The 21,250-nt window shown below is 36.1% G+C and overlaps 1 protein-coding gene across 1 annotated transcript; it reads right to left on the reverse strand.

Moving 5' to 3' along the window:
• Positions 1–524: 524 nt before the first annotated feature.
• Positions 525–20,753, reverse strand: LOC131793859 (putative leucine-rich repeat-containing protein DDB_G0290503). The gene is made up of 22 exons (XM_059111361.2): positions 20,540–20,753; positions 17,585–18,308; positions 17,055–17,206; positions 16,012–16,143; positions 15,178–15,291; positions 14,782–14,819; positions 14,048–14,240; positions 13,260–13,352; positions 12,189–12,314; positions 10,651–10,782; positions 9,725–9,838; positions 8,737–8,806; positions 7,881–8,014; positions 7,336–7,488; positions 6,953–7,174; positions 6,171–6,287; positions 5,561–5,718; positions 3,768–3,912; positions 3,061–3,233; positions 2,267–2,431; positions 1,569–1,731; positions 525–1,225 (listed from the first exon to the last, which is right to left on the reverse strand). Exons 1-22 carry the CDS (start codon positions 20,564–20,566, stop codon positions 983–985), a joined length of 3,588 nt encoding a protein of 1,195 aa, XP_058967344.2. The 5' UTR covers positions 20,567–20,753; the 3' UTR covers positions 525–982.
• Between the last annotated feature and the right edge of the window lie 497 nt (positions 20,754–21,250).

A 21,250-nucleotide genomic window follows, 5' to 3' on the forward strand; every position in this document is an offset into this window, starting at 1 on the left:
TAAATGTATAAAAGTAATATTACTATATAATACCATTTGAAGATACTGTCAATAGCGGCCATGATAATAAATTAACAATTCTATACAAGAAATATATTAATCCTCGCGAACACATTAGTTAACTTCGTAATTCACTCCAAGAGACCGACACAAGTTTAGACGATCTCTAGGTCTAAGTATCATTAAAAATGTTTTCAAAACTGCGTTAAAAAGTATTGCGAATTCTTCAGTGACTATCTAAGAAGCTGTGGTTATTTCTATAAATTACGATTCCAGACTTAAATATTCACAATTAGGGTTTTCAATGTTCAGTAAAGTAAAAATAACCAACTTAAAAAAAGGGGGTTCTCGTAAAATTGTTCAGGAGTTTGCAATACTCTTTCCTTTGTGACTACAAATTTCTACTTTCGTCCACATTTAACAATTAGTTCACAGTTTGTGTGGTTCTCGGACAGCTTTCGCACCGAATGTAATTTTAAAACGAAGAAAATGCAATAAGTTAAGCGAACCCTTTGTCAAACAAACAAACAAACAAACAAACAAAAAAACTAGTCAGCGATCCTTTTTCCCGTTCATCCTTATCTCAGTCAGTTTGGTGGTTGCAGGATGTATCAAGAGACAAGACTGAATGGTTCATAAATAATCGCTCTCAATTTCTAGGTGCAAGTAATAGGCTTGAGATCACTCTCCGGTCATTTCAACAATCTCCTTATCAACAGATGGTGTAAACTGTAACAGTAACACTCCAAAAGTGAGGAAACCAAATAGGGATTGCTTCCTATTTGGGTAGCGGTTATATTTTCGCTCCTTTTTCGCCAGTATCAGTTGATGATCTCTTTCCATCTAAGGACTGTTGTTTTCACAAAATAAAACAAATACAAAAATATGTGTTTTTGTTATAAAGGAACCCCGCTCTTGACGTACGCATGCAGGATTGTTCACAGAAGCGTCCACAGTATGTGTGCACAGGGTAGCCAATGTATCATTGCACTGTGCTACTCATCTGTCCCGGCCGATATGAACCGTTGAAAGAACCATTCAGTGCGTTACCTGCCATGGTTCTTTCTGGGGACCTGTGCTCAGGGGAGTACAAGTCAGGAGAGCTCGATGAAAAGGACCTCTCCAGTGTATCCACCTGATTCAGGCGCGCCAAAGCGCTCTGAAGTGCTTGAGAGTCAATGGGTCCTGATGCTTTGGGGCTTGTATATGAACTTGATAGAAGAGCCTAGAATTGATTCAGAATGTTTCCATGGAGAGGGAAAAAAATAACTAGTTTCAGAATTAAAATGAACTACCACAGATACCTTTCGGAACAACAACTGACAAGAAATGAAAACGTGTCAATTTAGCCCAGTTTCATCTTCGATGGAAACGAGAGAGCTATGACAACAGTCACGAACACTTACCCCCTCAGCAAAAGTACTAGCTTAGACAGGTTACCAGCGACGTGACCTGCAGCCTTGTTAACATGCTGCTACTAGTTACGAAATAAATTTTTAAATTTAAGCCTGCGCACAAAATTTTGATACCAAATGAACTGGCGGCGCCGCACTGACTGATGGACCAACCTTAGTTTTCTCAAGTTCTCTTGATATGGTACTTTTTTCTTGCACTAGCAAGTTAACTTTGTCGTGGAGTTCAGAATTCTCTTTTTCCAACGCGTTCAGTGCAGCCTCCCTTTGGCGTAAACTTCTCAGATGTTCCCGGATAACCTCCTCGCTGTCCGTTAATCTGTTTGAATAAAACGAAAATCTAGAGTTTACTATCGTGTCTCTGGTAATACTCTACCGGAATGATCGGCTTTAGGACACGAATACATGTTCACTTCAGAGGGAATAGAAGAGTCAAAGTTGAGAAGTCCGCTAGGTTTCACCGTTCGGTTGCAAGGGAGGCAGTGTGGTAGACTGGAGAGTGGATTGGACTCTTAATTCAGAGGTTCCAGGTTCCAGTCCCGCTCTGACAAACAGATTGATTTGTTACTCAGTAGTCCCAGATCCAGCTCCACGCCCGCTGCCAGCTGACATTTTTAAAGATGTCGCGTTTGATTTAGCTTTGTTTGAGGATATCGAATTGGGAATATGGGTTTATCAATATTCCTGCTACTGTAAAATGATACCCTATTAATATCAATTATGGACCGACTCCTCTGTGATTTCCACTTTTCATCTCATCCACGTTAGCTCTAATCTGATGTTAGAAAAGCGGAGAATCGTCAGCCTTTGTTTACTCTTGTTTGATGAGAATAAACGCAGAGCGATTGACTCACTTCGCAAGTAGCTCTCGTTTCTCTCCCATGAGCTGCTTTTGAACGGCCTGTGTTGTGCCCTTAAGTTCTTCCTCCTTGTTCATTCTCTCCTGAGTCAGCTCCAAACTGCTCTGTAAGGACAGCACTGTGGATTCGAGGTTTCTCTTTTCACGTGCAAATCTATCCCTGAAATCAGGCAAATTCTACTTTGGAGTAATTTCCAACTGAATGTCGAGAATAATCCGGGAATGCTTTCATTTCATTCCACTTCGATTTATGATTGGTCTAGAAATTTGCCTCACCCTCTCAACTAATTATAGGAAAGTAAACCCAACTGCGACTTCAATTTCCCAATCGCCGAGGCAACTGACATACATTTATTGTCGCTCCCTACTGACCCATTAGATAATAATTCTTCGGCCTCTGTTCTGATTGACCGTCGTCATTACTTTGGTGTTAGTTTTCTGATATTCCAACGAAAAGCACCGAGATTAATGCTTATTTTGTTCCACCGTAAACTCCGTCATAAACGAACTTTACTCCGTTAGAATCAGGAACATTACCTCGCTCGTAATGTTCGACTGTTGAAATGTGACTGTCGGATTATAGATTGAGCAGGTTTCTTCCACTGTATACAAGTGACCTCAAAACGCCACTTGTTGCATGGCATCAATACAACCAGAAGTAATGCAAAAGAGGCGCTAGAATATTTATCAAACAAAGTTAGGAATATAATGCTTTCTACGCTTTTGCCCATTGTGAGAGAATGAAAGAGATAACTGAACTAAACATCGCGTAGAAAGTTTAAGACTCACTTAAGTGATCTGATTGTGGCATGAGCCTTGGTTTTTCTCTCGTCGTTTTTCCTCTGTAGTTGATCAATTCTTTCCGCAGCGTTAACCAACTCTCCCTGTAAGTACTCCACTTCTTGTTGGAACTCGTTCACTCTTTCTGTCAGAGACTTTGCATCATCTTCCTTTTGCTTATGCTATCAAGAAATAATCAAGACGAAACAAGTTTGGATCTGCTTCATTTAGTTTCTCTAGTATATTATTGGATAATCTAGCCCGCAGAACAGTCATAGTTTGTTCTTAGTTTGCCTTCTTCAGCTGGTCATTCTTTCTCTCACGCGTGACTCGCGTGACTAACTTGTCCATCGCGTTCCACTCGCGCTTAACCCTGAATAGCGAAAAAAAACGCAGCCTTTTCTACCAGCTGAAGTTGACAGGACCAGAAGTAATTTATGACTGATTTTTACGGACAATGAAGGTCTACCAGATGAAAAACTCCCTCCTCGGGGGTAATATATAGATGTGCACGCAGGCTAAGTGTAACTGGTGAGGCGTTATATATACTGCGTGAGACGAAAGAAATCTGACCCCTAGTTGTCATTTCCTGTGCATCATGACAAAAACAGCCCATTGAATGAATTTATTGAGAGATTTCGGCACTGAGAGTGATTGCATTAGAATAACATGCACGTTGACCACGAGAGTATATGAGCAGCAGAGAGATAAACTACCTTATCTCCAGTATTCCTGACTTTCTGTTTCAACGCCTCTATCTTAGCCTCTTGTTCTTTGACTGTGTATTGCAGCTGAGCATCTCTATCACGAAGAAGTTCGACTTGTTTTTCTAGTTCTTGAACAGTTTGATGTTGTATTCCCCTACAAAGACAAGGGAGGATCTCAAATCCTTGCTCAAAACAGGGTTCTAAGATAACCATATCAACTTGCCCCAATCAATGCATAAAATAGCCCGGTCAATCCCCTTTTCAGCTGAACCTTATTGAGCCTTAAAATTCCTAGAACATCCGGTGATGTTCTATGCGACTATCAGAACGAAAAATTTAACAGCTACTTAATTCAAACGGACAACATAAGACAAGCTTGTTTTCTAGCAAGATACTGACTTCATCCCACTTTTCCTTGCATTGAACGTTTTAAGGGCTCTAAAGAACTAAAAACTAACATTTCATTTACAGATGACCTCAGGACTAAAAGGAGTATTTTTCTTACATCGACGTCAACTCAAAAAGAAATCTTTCCAGTATTGGCCTTTCAACCAATTGCACGATTAAACGCACTAAATTTGGCATTATGCTGACGAATAGAACTGTTATCTTGTTCTACTTTTCTCTGTGCTATAAATGTAACCTCGCTTTTACGATAAATTCAAATAGAGTTATTTTTTAAGTCCAGTATTCTCAGCAATTAAAGGCATTTAGTCATTAAAGAGAAGAAAAAGAATATAAAACATAAAAGTGGTTAAGATCATTATTCGCTAACATTAGTAATAACGATATACTAACATTGTTATCTTTACCTGAGCATCTCCTCGAGTTCTATAACATCACAAGCGAGTCTGGCGAGGTTTAGGTATATAGGTTGGAAAACATCACACCAGTTATGTTCAGATTTCAGTGCAACATAAAGACAACGTTTAACAGTTATAACACTCTTTTTACACGAAAGAGTCGATTATTTTTTTCTTTACGTTACAGATAACTTAAGGAGTTTAAAATAAATGTGTTACAGTCTGGTGAATTACATAACACGAGTATTTCATTGTGATGCGTTTAATCTTAAATTTTACATTTTAGTTATTCTTTTATTGCAAAAATGTGGCGCATAAGTTTATAACGTGTCAGGGCTTTTAGTTTTACTTTTGTGTTCTTTGCTAGGCCAACATGTATTGTTACTTTAGTTTGCAGTATCATCTTTTTAACTTTTTTCGTTTTCATTTAAATATTTTACTTAATTCATTGAACAAAATCAAGGTTTTTTTACAAGACAGGTTTTGTCAAATAAAAGAGAATTTATAACAAATCAATTTTAAACAGAACTCAACGATTTATGGGCATTTATAGAATGTAATCATCACGTTCCATTAGTTAATTTCGTAATAACAAGTGTCACTGATTAAATTTTCGCAATAGTATTAAGCATATAACTGGGTCCAAATGGCGTAAGACTGCCCATGACGTTACAAGCACGTAGTACAATAATATTTATAAATGTCAGAGGGCTAATTTTTAATCTACATCTAATAATCTCGCAAAAAAAATCATGCTCGTTCTCTTTTGATGGGTGCCGAGCATTTTTCAAATTTTGTGAGCGACAACAATAACATTATTTGAAGATTTCACTCATTTTGTTTTTTAAGGCGACACTTTTTCAGGGAATTGTTGCTCGTTTGGTTTTTGAAGGAGACACTTGTTCAAAGAATTATCTCGCGTCACCTCTAAAGTTGTAATGTACACTCCTTATAAACATGTCATCGAATTAGGGAGTAATTCTCACGCCAATTACTCACTTGTTAACCTCTTCCTCTTCCAGATGAACTCTTAGAGTGTTATTTTCTTCAGAAGTAAGCTTCATTTCAGCCAGTTGCTCATTTGCAAGCCTCAGTTCTGATTGTGTGAGCTCCAACTTTTCACTGATTCCCTCAAACTCGTGCCTTAAAACTGCCAACTTAATACCAAAAAGTAAAAAATAAATTAAAGTACACGTATCTACTACATACACTCAAGTGCTGCTGTCAAAAACCATTCTGTATCCCTTTAACTCTTTACACCCTAACATCAGTGTACATATTCTCCATACTGTTCTCTATACATTTCTCAAGGTGACAACAAGGAGAATTGTACAGCAATCAAGAGCTTCATTAGTTGATGATCATTTCCTTTATTCTCAAGACCTTAATGTTTGATTCAGAGGTGATACTGTTGAGAGAAATTAGAAGCTAGTCACTTTAAGGGGTCAAAAGGTTAATGATGTTACAAATCGGTTAAGGAAGTCAAGGAGGAAATGAATGAGCAGAACTGGTAAAGATGGGAATAGACTGAAAGAGTAGAAGAAATTGAAAATATAGCGAAATAAACAAATAACTACAGGAGACTGAATAAAAATGCAAGACATTCCACCTTAGTCTCAGCCTGCTCTGCTTGTTGTTGAGCAGTATCCTTAGCAACCAGAACTGCAGTGTGTTCCGCTTGTCTCCTATGAAGTGTACTTTCTGTTTGACGCAGCTGCTGCATTTTCTGTTGGAAATAAACAAGTGTTAGGATCAATAAATTTATCAGTGTTGGAAATAGCGAAGGTTCGATTCCAAAAGAATAAACGACACTGCAAAAGATGAGCTTAAATTACTACCATGATTATGACACGTTGAAGTTTTTAAAAGTACATTTGTAAAGAACATACATTTATCTGGGTCCCACGTTGGTGACGAAATGAAGAACAGCTATTTATAAGCAGCTACTTTTAGTGACAAATTTATTGTATTCCTGGCATTTGTCGCCACAATTAACTGAAGAGTCAGAACCTAAGTTTACTAACTGCAGTTTGATTTGCATCACTATATTCATTCTGCAGAGTTATTCACCTAATTGGTTTTCAGATATCTTCTTTAACCTTAACCACATTAAAATCAGTATGTATATTCTTCATACTGTTCTCTATACATTTCCTATGGTACTGACAAAGAGGATGTGTTTAACAGTCAACAGCTTCTCTACCTGGTGATCATTTTCTTGATTCTTATGACCTTAATATTTGATTCAGCTGTGACATCGTAGGGAGAAAGAAGATGTTAAAAAACTCTTAGGGGTTAATTCATCTCCTCAAAAGGAAGTGGAAATCTGACCGTTGACTCTCATCATGTGTCGACGTGAGTTGGTTGTGAACAGGTCAAAAGAAGCAATACCTTATCCAGTTCAATTTCTAGGTGCCTCTTTGTTGTCTCCAACATGGATCCCTTCTCAGACAATTCCTTAATTTGTTCCCAGGCCTTACTGAGCTCATTCTCTAGTTGCGCTGTCCTGTTTTCCAGGCTTCCTCTCATTTTGCTCTCAAACTCCAGAGCTGTAGAAGCCTTGGTTCCAGTGTGACTAGCGTTGGTGAGCTCTGCACGAAGGGCAATAAGCTCCTACAAGAAAATAAATGCAAGGTTCTGAGTCAGTTACCCTTGTGTTGTTCCTCGTCTCAGTTTGGAAAATAAAATGAATAGGGCTTTGTCACTCCTGAGATCGAAAAAGGGTTAAAGAAAGGAGTTAAAGAAACCTTTCCTAATCAGAGTAAGAGCATTACCTCATCTCTTTCTCGTAAAAGTGCACTTAAATCTTTACTTTCCCGGGTTTCTTGCTCTAACTGACTCGCCAAGGAGTGACGCTCTGCGGAGGATTTCTCTCGTTCACGCTCGATCTCATTGCGCATGTCCACAATTAGCCTCTCATACTTGGCCTATAAACACGAACATTCACAAGGACAATTAAAACCACATAATTTACTTCAACTTGTAGACATTTGTTGTTTTATCCAACATAACATAATGAAAACCGTTCATGATATCCGATTCTCTATCGTATTGTTTCCATCAGTTGACGACCTCGCATCATGAAACTAACTTTTAGGGTCCAATTGCCACTAATTCTCTCGTTTCTTTCTATCCAGCTGCGGCCAGTTTTAACGTCATAACTTTTTAAATGTTCTCTTAGATATCAGTACTAAAATGAAGTGAAAAAGTAAAATCTTGGTATGAAGTTGAATGACTGCCTCGCCTTCGAGAGGCAATCCCTCAGAGACTTTTAGCGCGAGTTGTAAAAAAATTATGTGATAAAGTAAATACTACGCACTTGACTATCCAAGGAAGCATTGTGCTGTCTAAGAAGTTGTGCAGACATCACTTTCACCTCCTCTTTAAGCTGATCTACTTCTTGTTTAGCAGAGCTGCTGCTCTCTTGAGTGAATTCGTATCGTGTGCTTAACTCTGAACATAAAACAAAAGAAAATGTTGACACCACGATTTCGAAACAGCTTTGAAAGGAACAAGACCTTTCCAATAGACAATTAAGAGAGTCATTAGCTTTCTTTTCAACTGACTTACTTGGGGACCTCGGTCCCCTAGTAAGCACATCTAGGGGGAGGAGGGCGTGGATCAGCTGAACTTGACTACGAGCAGTGCCTCCTTTTCGGCGAAGTCCGTTGCGCGAGTAAAAAAGAAGAAAAACAATTTTGATGTAAGCGCACGCGCGGAAACTCTGAGAGTGAGGCGCATGAACCCAAAGTTTCGCGTGGCGTGCTAACATCAATTTTTTTTGTTTCTAATTTTTTTTGCCTCGCGCGAGGCACTTCGCCGTAAAGGAGGAACTGCTTGTAGTCTACAGCTGACCTGACATTGTTAGACTTGCCTAGATCTTCAATTAACTAATAACACTTTCCAGTAAGCCAATAACTATTTATGGCACAAAAAGACAGACTAAAAGAGGTTTTCAACTGGGTTGCAATCTATCCTTTGAATAATCTAGCTGGGACAGGCTGCATTTGTTTGAAGGGTGAACAACATAAAAATATCCAGTGAATAGGAGTCCACAAAAAAAACTACACCATTCCTAGGATTGTGACTTATCCGTTAGAAGGTGTTATGCACCCTTCGAATAACAAGATCATAGTGAAAAACTGTCACCATATCTGGTGCATGTGGCATCCTACCTAAAGTTCTGTTCTGTTCTTTTTGCAGTTGCTCTTCAAACTCAGCACACTTCTCATCCATTTTCTCCAGCTGAAAAAAAAGAGGAAAGAAAAAGCTCAATGTCAATGCAACTGAAAACGCATTTATACCAACAATTTTAACTACAAAGAAATTTTCGCCCATGTTTGCACAAAAATTTTGTACTTAGTTTTGTTGGTACCATAAACAGTTCAAAACACAGTACCACGTAAGCAAAGACAAGACCAACAGATATACAGCTGTGTATAAACGGTTTATTGTGCATAAATTAATACAAAAGTGATGTTAGAATCCAAAACCAAAGGAAACACCGACTATAACAGGGACTATGAAACCTAGTAAGAACACAAAGCGCATACAGTTGTTATCACTATACTACCATTAAATTTTACCTTGATGACCCTAGACATGGTTGTACAAAAGTGACGAGTCAAAACAAGGTACTGACATTACAAGGATCGATAGACATAGAGTCCAGTTGAAGCTTCGCTAGCTAAAGTACAGTCACCCATAGTGATAAAGAGCTTTGCTTTTATCCCTCAAACATTCCATTCTTTCTGGTCAGCACGATACCACAGGTGACACTTGTGTGAAAGGTACTGCACCGCTCAAAAGTAGGTTGACAGATCATCGAAATTCGATCCTCGATTCTCAAAAACTTCGAAGATCGAGGATCGTGGCTCGTGTCGAGTTTCGAGACGCTCGAAACGAAGAAACAAAGAAATGTTTCCCCTTACTATCGTTTATATTTGATCTCAACTCTTGATAACTCAAACTTAAACCTTTCCCAGTTTCTCTCATGGGTCAAAGCTACTAGGAATGCATGGCATACAAAATGTATTTTGAGCCATGCTCTCGAAACCCTGAGGGATTTCTTAATAGGTCTCCATCGTTATCACTTATCCTCTCATCTCCCTAAATTTAACTCTAACTCATGGCAACCACTATCTAACTAAAGATGTCCTGTACCTTAATATTGAGATCACTAATCTGTCTTTCTTGTGTGGACACAACAGCGTGAAGGGAAGTCTTTTCATTTTCCATTGAGTGTAACTGTACAGTTAGCTCATCAGTTTTCTTTGACTGAAACAAGGAAACAGTATGTACATATCAGTTAATTTAATCGTGTCTTTCTTCATCCTAGCTATCAGTAATGATCTGAAATTAAATTGTGTACTTAAAGTGATCTATAAATACAAGAACCTTTACAGAAAACAAAGGGCCCAGTAACATTTGCCTCAGGCTCAACAAATGGCTATGTAGCTTAGATGGGTCACAAACTACTTGTCACAACTGAAGTTATCTATTCCACAGGTCAAAACATCGTATATTTCACATTCACGACATGCTTAAGGACACCGTTGGCTTATAAGGTAACTTTCAAACCTTTCATCTGTTGCTCATGGCATTTCCAACCTACTGTTCTGACATTACACAGTACAATCAAGGTCAGACAGAACCAAAGCCACCCTTAACCTTTAAACTATACTCTCACATTAAACAATGCCATAAGAAACTTGCTTTCAACAAGCTAAATACAGTTTAACCAAAAATTGACCATCAAATAATCAAAGAATAATTCTGAATCTCTATTTCCCCTATCACTGAATCATTGTACTGCTGAAAAGTGAAGGGGCAAACTTACTATTAACAAAAAACATGAAAAAAATACAATATATAAATAGTACTTAAGACAAACTGCACAGAATCAGGGCTGTAAAAAAGATTCTGGACAGTAATACTTAGTAGGTGGCACAAAGTCATGCTTCCAGGCTGAAGATTAAGCCACAAGCATTCAAAATAGCTGGCACCTTTGACAACCCTAATAAAATGGATTAAACACTGATGCTTTCCAAAAATAACTTAAAACTTCTAACGATATACAACTCATGTACCTTGTCCTTTTCCTTATTGATGTAAGAGGCAAGTTCTCTTGCTAGATTTTCCTTCTCTTTTTCCAAAGCTGCAGTCTGTTCCATGGTTTCTTTCTCTCTGCTCATACTAGCTGCCAGTGATGCTTCAAGATCCTGTTGTTTTATCAATTGAAAATGCATTGCATAATTCATATACCAAATAATGTAACATGAAGTACCAGTGTACTATGTAAGGTCATACATCGACCAGTATTGGTCAAAGAAAGATTTGAAGGCATTTTAAGGACAAAATCTTGACTCCTTAAGAAACAGAACATAATTTACTTGTTCAAACAACTGGTTTCAATAAGTACAATGGAACCAATTTGACCAAAAAATCGTGATAGAAAGCTAGAATTCATTTAGAAGTGCCAGTAACAATTTTAAATTTCTAAAATTGCATGTACCAACAAGAACATACAACTTTTTGATTAGATAGTGCCTTTACATTCCTGTTTCACCAAGCTCTTACAAAACCTTATACCTTGATATCTGGTGGAAGTTTTTCTTCAAGACAGCCATCTTCCCCCAACATTGTGCCACAAAAAAAGTCCAAATCAGTTCTAAATGCTCTCGAATAGCTCAGTAGGGGGGGATCAGTCATAATGAAGTGTTGAAAGATCTTGTATGTATTGTTTTGTTGATAGAGTAATGACTTCAGTTAACTATTGTTGCATTGTGAGCCACTTTTCATTAGAAAAGAAAACTAAACAAAGCTTAGTTAAACAAAAATTGAGATCAGCTTTTATGTTAAAGCACAGTCCTGTCATAAAAATTTACAAAGGGATTGAGTATTAACAAAAAGTAATGCCTTTTTACCAAATTTCCCAGCAAATGTCTTATGACACAAATTGGTTTTAAACTATACTTTATACTTGGCAAGCTACTTGCAAGTTACTCATTCCAATTGCAATTTAAAGAGTAAATAGCAGAGATTACAGGTCATTTGGATCACCAGTTTTTAACAAAACTTTGAACAACTCTAAAGCCAATATTAAGGTGAATTTTGAAAAGCATCTGTTTGATAAGTGCTTCAATGGGCAGAAGAATTTTAATTAGTCCCTGATTATGTGTGTTAAAGGAGAAATGGTTACAGCCCCTTGGAAACAGAATCACACAAAACATATTACAAGTTAGAAGTGATATCCCACACAGCTATGGCCAAGAAAGTAAAAAACTACTATGTAATGTAGTCCCATCAACACAAAGCTGTAAATGTCATTTTAGATTGTTTCATGCATTTTGGAGTACATACATGATGCAAAAATTAAGTGCTTTAAGTTGGTAATAAGAACTTCATAATTGTTCCCTCATTTGAGGTTTAAAATGAGATGTATTTTATCACTGCTTACAGAGAAACTGTCATGACTCTAAATGAAGTAAATTTTGAACAAATTTCCCCCTTTCATTGAACCATCTTAATACTGAAATGTAAGACAATGCATACAGGAACATTGGTTCGTTTAGTTCAAGATTGAGTCAAAATTTCAAAAGGTTAAGTTGATATGTTATGCATTAACCTTTCTCAAGTCAACAATCTGTTCACGCAATAGTTCCTTCTCTTCTTCAGCACTCTTGCTGCGGCCAGACTCCGCCATTAGCTTTTCCTGATAACTGATTTCATTAGTCTTGTGGTCAGACATAATCTACAAGCCATAAAACACAATTGTGTCAGGGAATGCAAAAATGTAAATAACTGGAATACAAAATCTTATTATTAAAGGAAATGATATTAGCTTAAGACTTGCACAGGACAAATATCAGAGAAAAATGATGTTATAGTGTTATTGTTATTCAAAACTACATAGACCCTAATGTTGTAACCCCAAAGCAGTGATATGTTTAATTTTCAGAGATTAATTTTTAGCTGGTTATCTGCAGTAATCTAATTTCTTCATACACACTTTCAAATTGGTAGTGCTGGAAGGCAAATATACTGTATATTACATGGTTATGAACTTGGCTTTCTACAACAAGGATAAATGTATTTGGTAATGAAGTCAATATTTCTAAACCAATATGTTGGTAGTAACAAGATCTAATTTGCAAAATGGTTAAAACATATCTGCTTCATGTCTTTTGTATGACTTTTACAAAATGAAAAACTGGTACTGGTATATAATTTTTTTCTTACATATACCATCTTATACTTAAATACTGGCAGGGTAGATTGTGATAAAAATTACTTCTGTACAGTATAGGCCAGAGAGATTGCAACATATACACTTTTGTAAAATGCATGCAATGCTAATGTCAAGTGAGCATCATGTAAAGTAAATAGACATTGACTGGGTCACTGTGAAGAGTCAGTGATAAGTGTTCCCATACTGCACACACAATCAAGTAAAAATGTGTTTTTCTTAAAAATTACACCCTTTACCTTTCAAAATTTTCTTTTCTTGCCTGGTTAAATACATAATTGTGCTTGATATGTGATACACTTTTAATGTTTCTTTTTCTTATATACTTTGTATGTAGCCTGCAGCTCATAAGAATACTTGATAATAATTATATGTATTTCCACTGTCATGGTAAAGACTGTAACCACATTTATGACAGCAAAATTTCTTGACTGTGATTCATATACTGACCTTGTTAAGTCTTTGCTTTGTTTCAGACAGTTCCTCTTTCAAAGTGGTTGCTTCACTTGTGGTTCTGGCTAGTTTTGCCTTCAGTGTATTGAGCTAATACATTAAAATAGAAGTAAACAAATCAATAATTCAGCAACAGGGAGATCTTTAATACTTGCTTCCATTGTTAATGTGAGGCAAATAGGTTTGTTTTACAAATCATGAAAGACTGACAGTTCAGAGAGGTACATTACTTTAAATCTCAGACATTTAATCTAAAATATCACAGTTAAGGATTTGTACAAATAAAAGAACTATATGTTCAGCTGCAATTGCAATCAGTATTTTATGCAGTCATTACTAAGAGGCTGAAAATTGTTACCAGCTGCACTATGATGCTTAATACTGACACCACCAGTTAGCTGTTTAATCATTCATTCATTATCAAATTAGCCTCAAGGAGATAGATGGACATTAAGTTAATTCAAAGATGGGACTGGGGAGTCTCAAAGTTGAAAAACCCACAGTAATATATACAAAGCTTTACTTGCACATTCCAAATAATTTATAAGATGGAAATTTTGGTTACTTCCAGGAAAAAAATGAAAATCCTCTAAAAATCTCAAGATCTGAAAGTGAATCAACAAACAAGTAATAACACAATTCTCTGTAAGCTAGTGCAGAGCTTTTGGAGTTGCTCGGAAAGATGATTCCCTTTATTGCAATCATTACTGAAAATGTATAATTCAGTTCCCTAATAGGAACAATCTATAAAAGGCTTTCACTTTTAATACAGTTATAATTATTACCTCATCTTTAGATGATTTGTCTAAAGACTCCATATCTTCTTCTTTCTCTGCAAGATTCCTCTCTGCCTCTCCAAGCTGTAAGGTTAGATTTTCAATCTGTTTCATCTGTCGTTCAATGGTATCATCTGCTGTCTGAAGTCGTTCTTTCAGACTGCTATTTTCATCACCAAGTTGCTGTATTCTAATTTGTTGCCTAAATGAGGAAAGCAGTATGCTGTAAATAATGCACTGGTAAGATTAAGCCAACCATATTTTTGTCTTTTTAATTAGTTCTTCTTAGCCATGTATTTTTTGTAGTATATATTTTATTGTAAATCAAACGTAATTCAGCCTGTGGCTGCAAGGTTCTTGATAATAAACTATCTATCTATCTATCTATCTAAAATCAAAATTTCATCTTTAATAAGAGGGCCCTGACTGTTCTAAATAAATATCAAATTGTATTCATTACAGTTAGTATTTCAATCAAATCAGAGCAAGTTGAAACCAAGTTATAAAGTAGTATTAATAATTCAATGAATCCTACACATAAATTATTAGAAACACATTGGAATTTCCATATAAGGTTGACAAGTTTTTTATCACCTTCCCAGCATTCAATCAAGAAAATACTCTTTTTTTCCTTTGTGGATAAAACAATGATTTATATCAAGTTTAATAGCTGCAAGACAAAGAAAAATAATATTGACCCTCTAAGGATAAACAGAATTAGGTAATTAGAGTTCAAAACATACTTTTGAGTTGAAGATTTAGCTTCAGTCAAAACATTGTCCTGAAGGAAAGATGAAATACACATCAAATTAACCTAATCATCCACTTAAAATTTACAGATAGGAGCCCAAAAACTACTTTATCAAGGAGGTAATTTTTTTTTCAATGTGCAACTTCCCACAGTTGATAATAGCATCACTAAACCAGTAATAATAACGACCAAAAAGTTCTAGAAATATGATACATTACACAAGCCAGAGCTTGCAACAAAACCACTTGATCAGGAGTCTTGCATGTAAGCCACTAATCCACTGAGTTTCACATGGCATTGCGTATATACTGTCATGTAATTCATCTGAAAAGTGGCAAGATTAATTGCCTCACAGTAATCAGGTGAAGTGAAGAGTTCCCTACACTACCTTCTCACTGGAGAGTTTTGCTTCCCGATCACGGATGGTTGTAAGGTCTTTTTGTGCCACCTGTAGCCGAGTTTCAATGGTCCTCTTTTCCTCTTCAATTGTTTTGAGTTTTACCTGGAGTGTTATTAAGAAGAATTCAGAGTATATCAAAAATCATGGCTTCAAAAGAATTTTACAATTAAGTAAAGAATTGAAACACCATAATTGAAATTGTTTTAGTAGTATTGTTATCTTTTCACATATTCTTCAATATTTAAACAACTTTACTACTGGTGAACAGTAATATTATTTGGAACTTTATATGTGTATAAATTTCTCAAATTTATTTGAAGGCTTGGGTAAATATAATTGTTCATTCTGACAGCAAGATTTTCTTGAACACTAACTTTTAAATGGTTATTCATTTTAATGAAAAACCATTTAAAAGTGCTGAATTTTAAAAATTCATAATGCACACTATTAAATTTTTCATTGATTCTTACATATTAAAAGGAGTGTTCCCCACGAGTCAATTCACTGACAAACCTCTTTGCCTTGAAGGGGGGAAATCCCAAGGGAAATTCCTGGCCCCTAGCTCCTGAGAAACTGTGAGAGCCCTGAATGATTTAAGGCTTGCCATGGGAAAATACAAGTTTGCTTTGGGAGCAAGACTTTTTCTGGACAATAATCTCCCTGCCATTCTTCTTTAAACTTCAAAACACACTAAACTTAATTTTTCATTGTTCCCCAACAACTGAAAAAATCTTCAACTGAAAATAGTGTTAAACAATCCAAAATTGAATAGGGTGTAATTGATTAAAATTCATTTAAATCATCCAGTTACATCTGACAAACCTCTGTCTCTTGGAGCTTTTGCTTAGTGCCAGATAGTTCTGTTTTGAGTTTCTTGATTGAAGCTTCTTGAGATGCTTTTGTCTTACTAATTTCTTCCTTTTCTTTATCAATTTCCTCTTCCAGTGACTGTACCTGTGTATCAAATAAAGGTACATGTAACATTGAAGTCTAACTTAAGAACAGGTCTTACCATATTAAAAGGACAGAGTTACCACAAAATTGTACCACAAACACAACATCACCTATACTTACTAGATAACTTTCACAGTCTGGTTGGACTAGAAAGATCTCATTTTACACTTTTATTATAAAATGTAAAGAATCTTACATTTATGCTGTATATCAACACCATATCTCATATAAATTAATGTTCTAACAATAGGAATATTAAAACAATTTTTTAAGTACAAGCTGTTGGTAACAATTCACTTTTTCTGTGGTTAAAATATTGAACTATCATGATTTCATCCTTTTCAACAATATTGTAGGAATCAGTACAAGTGAACCCTTGCAAGGTTTGAGTATTGTGGTAGGGTACTAGGAATGTTTCATGAGCATATCATGGAGTAAACAACCAAACTAGCATTTGTTTGCTTTAAATTTGCTCCATTTGTGCAAAGAAATCCCAGTGTGATACAGCTAAAATGAGTCAAAGAATGTCTACAGAGCAGATCCTTCTTGAACGATTTTTATGAGGATTTGCAACTTTATTGACAAATAATCAAAGGAAAGAGATAGGTGAATTTGGACCATGATGGTGATTTAGTAGAGAAGGGGAAAGTCACTGGAAATTATTAACATTCTTGGAAGGAAAATTCCCAAAATTTCAGAAATATGACATTTGCTTGACATTTTGATTTGTGGTTTGTAAGAGTTTCAGGTATTTGTTTAAGAGCCATCACATTTGTGGCTTGTACTAAGGATAATAAAGGTTTTCTCAGAAACTTGTTACTTTAAAAGGGTAATTCACAAAAAGACACAATGTATTACAGTTCATTCAGGCAACTGCCTATTAAAAGTAATTTTTTTTGGTTTTTACTTACTGTGGCTTGTAGAGATGTTTTCTCAAGTTCAATGGATTTCATTTTCCCTTTCAGCTCCTCAACTTCTGCCATTACTCTATCAGTCTTGCCTGCATGAGCAGTAGTTTTTTCTTTCTCTTGGTCTCTTTCCTCCAGCAATTTCAATTTTTCTCCTAAATATAGTTTGAACAATACATAAGCATGAAATTAATATTATTGTTTTGAATTAATAAAATGGTAAACAGATAATAAAAAAAATATTTAAAAACTTCTTTCTACAAGCAGTACTGGTCCACTAAAATAATATTCATTTTTTCATCAGAAATGGAAGTGAAAAAAAAATTCTGGTTGCACACCTACATGTAACAAGGGCTAACCAAGGTATACTCAATCACATTTTAAGAAAGTTTTATAATCATGGTTACATGAGAAGAAGGAACAATCTCAATTTGGGAAATTTCAGTACAAACAGAAAAGAAACATTAAATTCTGTTGTAATGAATAATAAATAAACTTGCCCCTACACATTATTGTGTTTTGTAAGAACAAACCTTGATGTCTGTTAATTAGTTCTTTCAAGTCCTCACTATGCTGTTTTTCAAATTTATCCAGCTGGGCTCTCAAGCTATCATTCTCATCCGTAACTTTTTTTACTTCTTGTTCATGAATCTTCCTTTCTTCCTGTTTCACTTGCTTCATCATTTCACGCATTCTATTCATCTCCTCTTCCATGTCTTTCCTCTCTTCCTCCATAATTTTCATTAGCCGCTTATCTGACTGCTCTGAGTTTGAATTATTCTTGAGTGTTTCATTATCAAGTTCAAGCCTTTTCACTTTCTCTGACAGTGAAGCTCTTTCCTTTATCAAGTAATTCACCTGTTCCTTAACTGGATTAGTGTCTCTTCCAATTTGCGTCAAGCCAGACTCAGTTAACAAGTCACATATATCCTCTGAGACATAAGCTCCTGCCTCTTTTTCAACTTTCATTTGCTCAAGTTCTGCCTTAAGCTGCTCGTTTTCAGTCTCCAGTTCTTGAGTCAATGCTTCTCTTTCATCTGACAGTTGTCTTATGTGTGCAACATAGTTCTCCACCTCAATCATTTCTTCTCCATGCTGTTTACGCAGCTGCTCAACACTCTCCAGAGAGGATTTAAGACTGGTTTCAGATCGAAGAAACTGTCTCCAAAAATAGCGAAGTTTGTGTTCAACTGGAAGATTTGTTCTGTAGCCATCTTTCTGGAGTCTGTCATCAATGTCTCCCAGTTCCCCTGCATCCTGAGTAATAAAAGGAGGCAAAAATTTATACAGAGTTTGCAGAAATAGCAACAATAGCCAATTGCTATTGACCACACAACTGTTGTACTAATCTTAAAACAATTTACAATACTCTACCAAGGTCCTAAAATCTGGAACTCTCTCCCAATATCAATCACCGGTGTCATTAACTTTTTTACTTTTAAAAGAAAGATGATTGATTTTTTGATAAAATGAGTCTGAATTGGGCAAGCTGCACATCCACATCCACAACTTAATTACAAACATATTGACAACCAAGGTGGCCTCCCCTGTAAGCCTGATGGTTCCTTGGAGGTCTCCTCACCCTACCATACTGTCAAACCTGTATAAATATTATTTTATTATTATTTTAACTGGCTAATAAATAAATGATGATGATCATGAATAAGGTATCAATATTTTCAGAGCCACAGTTTCTGTTTTTCAAAAGTGTTAAATACTTCTCTTGATAATCAATTTGAAATGTCTATTAGCAGGGCTCAAAACAAGTTTTAAAGGAAAAGACAATCTCTAAGAAATAATACGAAGCCAAGTTATCAAGGATACCATGTTGTTTTCTCAGATTACACATAATACAAGGAACCATCCACTTAACCCTTTGACTTGTAAGAGTAATAAGCATCCGTTTTCCTCTTACAATGTCCCCTGAATCAAACATGAAGGTCACAAGAATAAAGGAATGATCACCGAGAAGAGGGTCTTGATTGTTGAACAAATTCTCCTTGTCAGCACCTTATGACATGTGTAGAGAACAGTATGGAGAATATACAAACTGATGTTAGGATGTAAAGGGATTATGTCCCTAGTATTCCAGCAAGGTTGCACCAACCTTCCAGCAAATTCTGAATGTGGAATTGATTCATCTATACCTCGTAAGTTTAGTGTTTAATTTGACTAACACCTGAAAATACCGACTGTATACATTTGTTCAAAAGTGTTTCAAAACTTCCACTATTTTTCATCAGCATTTTTACTAAATTCAGCTGAAAGCAGGTAGCTTAGCATTTAATTTGACTAGCACTTGAAAATACAACTGTACACATTTGTTCAACAGTGTTTCAGAACTTGCCCCATTTTAGGTCAAAATTTTTAGTAAATTCAGGTAAAAGCAGGTAGCTTCATGTAAAAATGCTGGCATTGTTGGCATTTCTGGCCAGCTACCAGCTCCCCATATTGGGAGGAATAAAAAGTAGACTTTAAATTGAATGGATGAATATTTCAAACCATAGGAATAAAATAAAAATGTTTTGGCAAAGGCTACATGTATAATACATGCACATTTAGGAAGCATTGAATCTGTGTTTTTCTCATTGAATTTATCTTTCAAGCTGATCACCAGGCCAGCTAATTCCTTCAAAGAACTACATTAAGTGTCAGGCAATACCTCAGCCATAATTATAAATTAGAGTTTTAACCTTGTAATATTACAATACTGAACCCCTTTTTCATCTTTCATCTGTTATCCCATCAGTGAAATCTCAGTTTTCCCTCTGCTGTACTTCAGTTGATGAAAATAGTAACAGATATTGTATCAGGAAGACATAAGAAAGACAATAAAAATTACACTAGAGGGTCATTGACACCAGCAGGAGTCTGTTTATTATTTGATATTGAATAACTATTCAACTTTATACTATTGAATAATATTGAATATATTGAATAACATATTGTTTACAGCTTTGCTCGATTTCTTTCACAACCGATGACGAAGTCAGTAAATAACAATACTTAGGTGCAGAAGTATATCTAAAAAAGATAAGTTGAAAACAAAAATCTCAACAACTTAAATTCGATGCTGATAACTCTATATTCCATCTCCATGGAAAAAAAAATCGATCTATCATTAGGATATTATCTTACTTTACTGCTTGAAATTATTGTGCGGAGTATCATAGAGATAACTTCCTCTCTACTAGATGACACTTAAATAAACATGCAACCAAACAACGGTCTAGCGATTTATGTTGAAGCTTACAGCAAAAAGTTCGATTAACCCTCGAAAATTTTACCAGCATCATGTTTGGCAGCACCTTAAATAATTTAGTAATCAAATGCGGGTGTGAATTTTAACAGCGTAAAACATCAACTGCGTTCGTGAGTTGTAAATTACGAGGTAAATACAAGATATAGCAAAACGAAATGGACGAGATAAAGAATGTCAATAAAATTAAATCATAAAGTTCATAAACGAAGTATCCTGGTCAACTCACCGACTCCAATATTATGAGGCTTGACATATTGACTGCCCTGTTTAGCGTCGATTGTGTACCCACATTACCATCTTAAGCACATTTTTAAAGACTTTCGATCTACCAAACCAAAGTAGACTTTTCTCTTAAATGAACTGTAAAAGGTGGCTGCAGAAGACTGCAGTTTGTGTCAACAAAAGAACAACCAACCTCAAACTGCAAAGTTCAGGACGCGGAACCGTCGTCATGAGACTGGGCAGTAATACTATTGTTATCCCATCATGCATTACGACGGACTCCGGTAAAAGAGAAAGATAGAGTTCCTTTGCGTCTTTGGCCCAAGTTCCACATAAAAGAAATGTTTTGATACTTCAAAACGCAGCTTAATGAAAAGTGAATTGAAGACCGTTGTACTCCTTGAGGACCTCTATTAAAGCCGAGGCTGCTCGCACCTGTAGAAGTGAGAGCAAAACCCTTGGAATCCTTAGGTCGATTTAATAAACGCACCCTCGGCCTCTACTTATCTTTATCATCTCTTCAGACGTTGCAAGTTCCTGTTAGTGATTTATAGGAGCTCGCGCACGGAGCGTGCGCTTTTATGACGACTTCCTTGTTTCAAATTTTGTAGACAAATGCGCGCGCATGAAGTAGCACAATATGGTATGTGAACGTTCAGGATGCTCTCAGATCTCTGAGGCTTTAGATCATTATCACAAATTTTGGGAACAGGGA

Source organism: Pocillopora verrucosa, chromosome 9 (assembly GCF_036669915.1).
Source record: "Pocillopora verrucosa isolate sample1 chromosome 9, ASM3666991v2, whole genome shotgun sequence".
Taxonomy (NCBI): domain Eukaryota; kingdom Metazoa; phylum Cnidaria; class Anthozoa; order Scleractinia; family Pocilloporidae; genus Pocillopora; species Pocillopora verrucosa.

What these genes read in the sequence shown, in the direction of transcription:
- LOC131793859 (XM_059111361.2), bottom strand. Translation starts at nt 20,566, where the DNA reads ATGTCAAGCCTCATAATATTGGAGTCG. An exon ending in CAAAGCAAAGACTTAACAAG is followed by an intron (nt 12,315 to 13,259) that starts GTCAGTATATGA and finishes TATGGCTTGTAG; the next exon opens with ATTATGTCTGACCACAAGAC. An exon ending in TCAGGAATACTGGAGATAAG is followed by an intron (nt 3,234 to 3,767) that starts GTAGTTTATCTC and finishes ATTTCTTGATAG; the next exon opens with CATAAGCAAAAGGAAGATGA.